At 34.4% G+C, this 9,728-nt stretch overlaps 1 protein-coding gene across 1 annotated transcript; it reads right to left on the reverse strand.

Annotated features, from left to right (window-relative positions):
* Positions 1–3,856: 3,856 nt before the first annotated feature.
* On the reverse strand, positions 3,857–8,713 carry LOC123553261 (baculoviral IAP repeat-containing protein 7-A-like). Its single transcript, XM_045343004.2, has 5 exons — positions 8,705–8,713; positions 8,361–8,411; positions 6,880–7,030; positions 5,896–6,132; positions 3,857–5,291 (listed from the first exon to the last, which is right to left on the reverse strand). Exons 1-5 carry the CDS (start codon positions 8,711–8,713, stop codon positions 5,095–5,097), a joined length of 645 nt encoding a protein of 214 aa, XP_045198939.2. The 3' UTR covers positions 3,857–5,094.
* Between the last annotated feature and the right edge of the window lie 1,015 nt (positions 8,714–9,728).

Genomic DNA, 9,728 nt, shown 5'->3' on the forward strand with positions numbered 1-9,728 from the left:
GCAGAACCAATAAGTCCAAAAACAGTAAAAAAGTAATTGTTTGGGGCATTTCATTCCAGTATGGTACAAAGAGAAAACAACATAAATGTATTTATGATGAGAGCCAATAGCATACATGGCACGGAAATAAGCCTTAATTAAACGGGCATCATTACGTTTGCATAGCGTTTGTTATGTCACATCTATTAACTCGTCAAATGGATAGATGTAAGGGACCATATTTTTGGAGATATTGAATATCACAGTTTTAAATTTTCAGGAAAAATTACTATGTAGTTGTGCATTTAGCTTAATCTTTGTTACTCAGTAAGCCCCCTTTTCCAAACTGAAACATCTGTAATTCTCCTTTTAATATTCTTATAGTGAATCCCACTAAAACAGTAAAAAGTAATGTACTTATAATAAATTTTCCCGCCAAAACACAAAACAAAAAGAAAAGTATAAAAATCCTGAAAAACTTGTAATTTTTCCGCCTTAAATTTAATCATTGGATGAGCAAAGAAATATAGTAAAACTTGTTTGTTATGAGGAGTAAAGAGATAGAAGATAGAAGAATTTTCTGAGGAGCAAAGAATTTCGTATTAACATCTAAGTATAGCTACAATTAGTTTTATCGAAAATTTACATGTCTAGGTGATCAAAATAACGTTTCCTTAAACAATTATTGTGATTTATAAACAATTTCATAAAATGAAAACAAACTATACAAAAACATTGTGTATTTCACGACACAAATTTCCTCTAATATAATTCACATAACTAAACTTGGCGATGATTATGTATACCAAATTTCAATGAATCTGACTTCCAATTGATTTCCCAATTGTAAAGTCGGCCAGTCCTAGTAATGTATTGTATGCTGCCGGACTACTTTCATTAATATGCATGACCTGACACAGTTCTATAAAAAGCGCACATAAAGTCTTTATTTTGTTCCATTTTAATATCGATAAACATTGAATATTTCGTTCAATTACAAACAACAAACTAACAAGGTAGAGTTACATGTATATGATAAAAGGGTCATAATAACAGTAGCTGATCTGGGAATTTGTATTCGGCTCTCGTGGATTTTGCAAGGTCGGATCACACTTTGCGCTTGCGCGCTTCGTGAGATCCGATCTGGCAAAATCCACTCAAGCAAATACAGCATCCCAGATCGAGCTGCTGTTATAGTAACTCTATTGTCTTGAACCACGAATCACTTAATACGTTATATTTACAGAGAAAATAAGCCTCAAACCAGACAGTTGTGGCCATTTTTTACGAATCAACACGCCTTGAGCAATCTTTAACGGACACACGCACTGACAGACGAAGTCAGCGATGTCAACAATGAAAGCATCTACAGGAATGATCCCATGATATGTAACGCATCTGAGATTCAATTACTTACCATGTTTTAACCAAATTAATCTGTCAGAACTAAACTAATTTTCTTGATTCTAGAAAAAAATAACATTCCAACATTCTGACAACAAAGAGCAAAGGACATTTTATCAGATATGTTGCTCAGCAATGAATTGATATATGATGCCGCGGCTATTCCTGATTAGTTCTGGGATAAATTAATAGTTTGGAATTACCTGAATTAATGCAAGGAAACAAAATTGGACCAAGCTTCTATCGATGAAGTTTCCACTAAAATGTCCATGATCTTGTAGGTCTCTTAATCGCTCCATCCAGTAATGCATATGGTGTCTTTTTTATAACCTCACCAACATTTAATTCTTTGATTCGCTGTACTGGTTCCATCGATATCAGACCTATCGCTGGAGAATGGCGCCTAAAAATGTTTGGAACTTGCGGATGTGTCCATTCTCTGTCTCCTAATCCCCCCTAACAAAGAGAGGACATCAAGCAAATTGTTCTACTACCTCGAGAAAGTAGCCACCGATGACCCTTGTGTTATTATTTGTGTTATACACATTCAGCCAAATCATACAAATACAACCACTTATACAAAGCCCAAACGGGTTGAGTTTATCGTAGTCATCTAAGTGCCAAATGAAGTTTGGACCAGCTGTATAATGAGCACGCCTGCGAAGACATTTTGCTCCCCGCAGAGACACACCTACCGGGTCCAAGTGATGTAAAATGATACGCACATCTTCCGTTCATACACTCAAACCATTTTCCTTACATCTAGCTGCCATCATACGATATCCGTGCAGTTGACCGGATTGCCGAAGTTCATTCTGTATAAAGTGAATTGCGCTATCAATGTCTGTAAAATTTCGTCTTTTCAGTCCAAGTAACTTCATTATTCTCTTCAAATGCCGTAGAATGATGCAAGCGCCATAGTCCTTATTTAAAACATGCCGAATTTCCCAGTATTTCAACCCTTTTTCAAACAATTCGCCGATTAGCACTTCCCTATAACCGACTTCCATTATGAAAAATGGCAGCTCTTTCACGTTTTCTCAGCGGTCAGCTAACACGTGCGCACGTGATAAATGAAATAGTTCCTATGTCCCCTCTATGCCACCGTAAAACCAAGCATGCAGTCAACATATAAATCAAAAACAAAACATTATCAATAACAATTTTCCTACAGGACTTTGGGAGCGGCGTACTGGCCACATATATCATAGTAGTTACTATAATACATAATCAACAAATATAACAACCGGCATGAAAACTGCCATATGACTGTTAAATAAAGTATATATAACAGCTAACAAAAAACTTAGGAGATATAAAACTATGGGAATAAAAACACGCATGCAATTAACAAACAAATCATTCACAGTAATTTTCCTAAATGAGGTATTAATTACAGCTATCACAATTATTGCTTTAACATATTATCCCTAAATACAATACTATCATATAACGTGCTATTTATCTTTAACATCTGCATTTGATGTAAGAACAAATTTGGTAAAATATGTAAAATAATATAAAAAGTTATTTTAAAGGCAAGAGTGCTGACTTAAATATGCCTTACACTGAACAAAAATGTTTTAAAAGATATTCCAATGAAATACAAGAATGTGGAATTTAGTGTGCCTTAAACTGAACAAAATTTTTTTAAAAGGTATTCCAATGAAAGAAAAGAATGGAATTTAAAGTGCCTTAAACTTAACTGCACTGTCTGTAAACAAAATGATATAAAATGTTCCAAAGGCAATTAAGAGGGTGGAATTAAATATTCCGTACACTTAATTGCACTGAACTGTAAACAAAATGATATATGTAAGTATTCCAATGAAAGACAAGAGTGCTGAATTAAATGTGCCTTAAACTGAAGTGTAAACAAAATAATTTTAAAAAAATATTTAAAAGATATTCCAATGAAAGGCAAGAGTGCGGCATTTATTGTGCCTTAACTTTAACTGCACTGACTGTAAGCACAATGATATAAAAAGATATTCCAAAGACAAGAGTGCGGAACTGAATGAGCCTTAAAACTAGTGTAAACAAAATAAAATGTAAAGGTATTCCAATGAAAGACAAGTTTGTTGAATGACGTGTGCCTTACACTAGACTGCAATGAATCGCAAACAAAATAATATGAAAAGGTAATCTAATGAGCACCAAAGTATCGTATCACATACATTAACTTTATCAACAACGATCAAAAGGCTAGCACAATCTTTTAATTATGAACGAAATAGTTAGACTAAATTATCTTATAACTGCGATCGTAATTACTATGATTAAAATCATGAAGAATCATATAAAGAAAACATTCATACTATACAAAAACGAATTCCATGATTTATGTCATGGACAATACTAATTGGTGATATTATAGGGATAATACACGTTTTTTTGTGTATTAACGTCTGCAGAAGCTCGCCCAAGGGCTTCTGCAGACGTTAATACACAAAACAAACGTGTATTGTCGCTATTCTTGCATAAAAATATATTTCACGACGATTTATGTATTGTTTACATATGTGATGACTCGACGATTCCGGTACATTTTTATTTACCATTCCAGTTGTTCTTGGAAACGGTAAATATGTTTTAAATATCCGTATCCAGGGCCCGGAAATAAACAACACTATCAAGAGCACATCCTGAAGGTTTTTAAGCGATTTTTTTATGTCTCATTATTACAAACATAAAATTACCAATAATTGTTCATATCATTTCACAATTTGGTGGACTCGATCACAATTTCAAGAATAGTAACTTTACATTCGAGTTACATTGAGTACGGACACGCAGTTGGAGTACGGATGAGTACGAACGTACTGTCGAGTTTCCAAGCTGTTTGTATAAATTCTTCGAGAAATTAGATAAAAACATACTGACTGATACTTACCAAAATCATAAATATAATGCCTAAAATCGAACAATAGCACAAGTTACACGCGATACTTATTTATTCACAGTTATTTACAATAACTGAACAGATGCTTTGTAAAGGGAGTGAACTCTAAGAGAAGCTAGTGGGTACATTGATGGGGGCATTACATTTGGGGTTGGAAACAGATACAGCTTAACATACTATGGATTACATTCTATCTATAATGCTACAAGAAGAGGTTGTTATGGAAGAAACAAGACTAAGATGCCAAATATCAGTGTGCGCAAAAATACATACATATATCCCTGGCAAAGCATTTCAAAAATAAAAATCATGTATTAACAGCACGTGAATTGCCTTGTTTGCACACGATTTTTCTCCCGTTTAAACATAGACGGATCCAGGGAAAAAAGTAGTTTTTATGCAAGAATACATTAGAGAAGGCCATCCAGCATGCTTGCGAACGGTCTTGTTTCTATCCTCATACTCACTTGTGCCAGAAATAATACTGAAGTAGCCCCTAAAGTATGCTTCTTCCACTATAGCTCAAATGTCGTCGTATGGCATAAGTTTTGTCTTCGCGACACAAAAAGTGAGACATTTGAAGAAGTGCATTGCAAATTATTCAACCTTAATAGAAGTACCTACAGTTATAAAAATAATGCACACTTTATAATGTTACACAGACACAGTATTACTGTTATAACAAAATGCGTTTTAATCAAGAATGTTGATTTTTATGACCTGGAATCTGTTCCAAGAGAATTGCTTAGGCTTTGAAACCACTATTTCTTATCCTTTTAGAGGTATTGAAGTTGATATTTACACTCTTATTATGCCGGATATGCTCTAACTGTGCCCTGGATAACCGTTCGACAGACGGCGCATTTTCTAAGCGCATGCGCACATTCAACACACGAAACCAAATGTCCACATGGAAGAAACACAATGTTTGCATCTTTATCCATGCAAATTTTGCACATCATCTGTTCTTTCAGATGCTGATTTTCCTCCTTCAATGACTTTCTCTCTGTAAAGGTTAAATGCTAAATAGTATGAAAACACATACATATAATGTAATGTACGAAAAGAATAATTAAACCCTGCAAAGAACCTGTAAATCGTTCGATCACAAATAATACTGATATAATTTTTATATCAAAAACAGGAATAGTGAAATATCTCAGTGGACTTAAGAACGACTGACTGACTGCCTGACTGACGCCATATACTGGTCGAAATATGTTTATTTTGTTATTTCCTTAAGGACTTTAAAAAAACTAGGAAACATGTATATTTCTTTTTGGAAGACCGGCTGATCGACTTATTTACTGCTTATATTGATCGGGTTCTGTCGGCTACTATTATTTCATGCAACTTTAAAAGCTCCAATGAAATATTAAGGTTGACAAAGTATGACATCATATCAAAATATTTGATGGTATACATAATGAAAAGAAACATACAGCATTTAATAAAAGCTTTGATAATTCCCGTCTAGTTTAATTTATAAAATATTTATATATCAAATATCTGGTTATTTGTGGAAAGGAGACCCGTATTCCTATGATCGTACATCTAAACCTCGATAATGTAATCATTTTCTTGAATAGCAACTTAAAACTTGTAAATACCATCTTTTGTTGATTTTGGTGTTTTGTCTGCAGATGGTTCTGTCGAAGTTCTCACGGTTGTATCTATGGAGACATTATACTGGTCCGACTGACGGTTGTTTGGAGATGATTGACTTCCATTGTTGGCGGTGTTGCTATGCTGTCCAGGTGTCGTTGTTGTAGCAGATGCATTAGCTGTATATCTGTCGTCTAGAAGATATTCTAATATGTTCTGTGCTTTCAGTTTTTCAACAAGACCTGATATTTAAGGGTGAAATGGAGTAATAGGCCTCAATTTCACCAAAAGCGTACATACAACTTGATAATGTAAGTTTTAAAAATGTCAAACGATAGAAATAGTGTGCATATTGACAAGTTATATTAGTGACAGAAGTTCTCAAAAATTTCTTTTAGATTACCTCCCCGGATAATTTTGGTTTTTCATGAGTTATCTCCCCTGAAAACTAGAAAAAATGATTTTCTTCTTTTCCCTACGGGGAATTTTAGATTTCTTTTTGACATTTGTATCAGAATCATATAATGCAGCTTTCTCCCGCAAAATTTTCTCGATACTCAAGTTCAGATTCTCATAATCAAAGAAATTATGTATTCCCCACAGGCATCATTGTTAACTGCAAAACCAATTATGTCCCCCCAAAAAATGATAAAATTTGAAAAATCTCTCCGTGAAATGTTTTTAATATTAAATGTCTTTAATGTGATCAGATTTCATTCATTCAGTTACCAGATATGAAATATGGCTATTACACCATGTTTTCATTAAAAATACATATATGTAATTTCATGTTTATTATGAAATCAAAACCCAATATTTTCTAATTCATGTACCAGACGGAAAACAACTCCTAAATCGACTGGCTACAGAAATGCCAAAATATTGTTTTAGTTAAAATTAGGAATTTCCCTGTGGACAAATGACAATTCATATGGAAAACAGTATGAAGCTAAAGTACACATTGCAGAAATGAAAAAGGAATTATGTACCATTACGTTGCCTTACGTTCCTGATTGCATCTTCGACCTGTGTCTGCATGAACCCCATGTCCAGAACACGTTTAGCGGCAATACTGTTTAAATCTGTTTTGTACTGGTCTTCAACAATGTTTGCTTGTTGTGAATCTAAATCTCGCAGTTGCTAAAAAGAACATAAACTATGAACTTAATGAACTTCAGCTTATTCAATGTACACTACATGTAATTCTCTTACTGAAGATCTTAAAATTTAACATACTAAGGTGTTGTCTTGTATTGTCAAACAAAATATGACTTTCTTTGCAACTTAATCAACTTCGGTATCTAAACGTATAGTTCTATATGCTCTGTTTGCTCTGTTTCCCTGACCGTAGTAATGTTTTCAGACTAAACCTCCGGACCTTCACATGCACTGCCAGATTTATTTTGTTCTGATTCCTCGATTCCATGAATTTGAACATTTTCAGTTCTCTCACCATTTAAAAACTTTATGTAATTCAATTATAGATTTATTATCTCTCCACTTCTCATTTTTAGCCCACAAGAAAAGCAAGAAGTCTCCGCTCCTTTCCCAGTGTAATATAAACAAAGCGCAGAGTTGATACTGCACAGTCTTTTGGGAAACTTTTGAATGATTCATACCTTGTCCATTCATGATACATACGTTTGATATTCTTGTCAACTTCTTTCTCTATTCCATTCAAGTATTGTTTTCGAGAAAAATGATGAACCTTAAATTCGAAAACAGACTGGTTTCCTAGATGAAATTTAAAGTTATAAGAATATCGAGCTTTACTTTCATTTTTTGATCTTGACAAAACTAGAAGGCTTTTGAAAGTAAAACGTTGAATTGTGCATATACTCAAATAAAATCTGGAAAGTAGATCCCTCGGAAGCACCGAGAACAAGGCAAACAGTGAAAATTGCAGACTCGGTTTGATTGAGTCTGTTCATGAGCAGTAATGGAAAATGCAACACTGCCCATGCCCCCTAGCACCAGTTTAAGCAGTATTCAATCTTCAAATCTAAATAAGTTGAAATCAATGATCCCGAAGGACCAGAAAATATAACAAAGTTGCCAATAGAACTATTGTGTAAGAAATTACATCTATTACTGAATATTCCTTCCTCAATATTGCTTTAGTAATTTTGTCGTTTAAATTCAATGAGAAAATGAAGCCCAAGAATTATTCTCCCTGTATTTGTTTCCTTCTGACGATCGGTATATCCCTGGTAATGTTCCAGCCACAAGCGGGGAGTTTATTTTCCCGTTTTTGTTGAGCAGTTACTGCCTCGATTACTGATGAAATATTGTCATGATTTCCAAATTGTGTGTTGCTTTGAACCTCACAGTTTGGAAAACATGACAATATTTTACTAGCAATTGGTTTTCTCCGTACGCACTGCAGAAGATCCGTACAGGTTGGAGTTCCGGCTTGCTTTAGTTTTAGAACTGAATTGGTAACTATCATCAAAAGTAATAGTGTACTTACTAATGTTCTACTGTAGAAGCAACTTGTCTTAGAAAGGTTTCCCATCTTTATCTGTAATAAAGGGAAAAACAATTTATTACAATATACTAATGAGTTTCATATATTAAAATATTCATATATATGTCACAACAGAAGTTTATGATGATTATAATTTGAAACGACGTGAGCTGATCACATGTTACTAAATAGATCAATACAATGTATTTAATTTTTATGTTCCGAATATTATCTACCATGACTTTGTTTAATTTCGTTAATAAACATAAATGTCGTGCTATATTTTAGTCCCTTTCACACGCCTACATATATATACAAGAGGGTCATGATGACCCTGGATCGCTCACCTGAGTCATATGAGATACATGTTTCAAAGATCAAACTGATGATAAAATATTAAGAAAGTCAGTAGGTCATATTCATGGTCAATGATATTCAGTTTTACGATTCGTGTGCAAAACTGTGTATGTCATCAAAATTTCAAGGCTGTATCTTAAAAACAGGGCGGGGCCTCTTTTAACCCCAGGGGCATAATTTGAACAATTTTGGTAGAGGACTACTAGACAATGCATCATACTAAATATCAAAAGCACAGGTAGTATGGTTTCAGACAAGAAGATTTTTAAAGTTTTTTTCCTATGTAAGTCTATATAAAATTTTGGACCCCAGGGCAGGGCCACTTTTCACCCCAGGAGTACAATTTGAACAATTTTGGTTGAGGACCATAAGACAATGCTACAAACCAAATATCAAAGGTCTAAGTATTGTAGTTTCAGACAAGATGATTTTTAAACTTTTTTCTTATATAAGTCTATGTAAACTTGGGACCCCCGGGGCGGGGCCATATTTGACCCTAGAGGGATAATTTGAACAATCTTGGTAGAGGACCACTAGATGATGCTACATACCATATATCAAAGCCCTAGGCCGTGTTGTTTTTTACAAGAAGATTTTCAAATTTTTCCCTATATAAGTCTATATAAACCATGTGACCCCCGGGGTGGTGTCATATTTGACCCTAGGGGGATAATTTGAACAATTTTGGTAGAGGACCACTAGGTGATGCTACATACCAAATATCAAAGCCCTAGGCCATGTGGTTTTGTACAAGAAGATTTTCAAAGTTTTCCCTATATAAGTCTATATAAACCATGTGACCCCGGGGCGGGGCCAAATTTGACCCTAGGGGGAAAATTTGAACAATTTTGATAGAGGACAACTACATGATACTACACACCAGATATCAAAGCCCTAAGCCCTGTGGTTTTGGACAAGAAGATTTTTAAAGTTTTTCCTTTCGGTTGCCATGGCAACTAGAGTTCTGCATGGAATTCAATTCTTTGAATAATTTTGAAAGGGCCACCCAAGGAT

The sequence above is a fragment of the Mercenaria mercenaria genome, unplaced genomic scaffold (assembly GCF_021730395.1).
Source record: "Mercenaria mercenaria strain notata unplaced genomic scaffold, MADL_Memer_1 contig_1554, whole genome shotgun sequence".
In the NCBI taxonomy this organism is placed as follows: Eukaryota; Metazoa; Mollusca; class Bivalvia; order Venerida; family Veneridae; genus Mercenaria; species Mercenaria mercenaria.

Bases quoted from the DNA above. Each gene is read 5' to 3' on its own strand.
- LOC123553261 (XM_045343004.2), bottom strand. The intron at 6,133-6,879 runs GTACATAATTCC...CTTAAATATCAG, and splicing joins GAACGTAAGGCAACGTAATG to GTCTTGTTGAAAAACTGAAA. The intron at 5,292-5,895 runs GTATTTACAAGT...TAACCTTTACAG, and splicing joins ACCAAAATCAACAAAAGATG to AGAGAAAGTCATTGAAGGAG.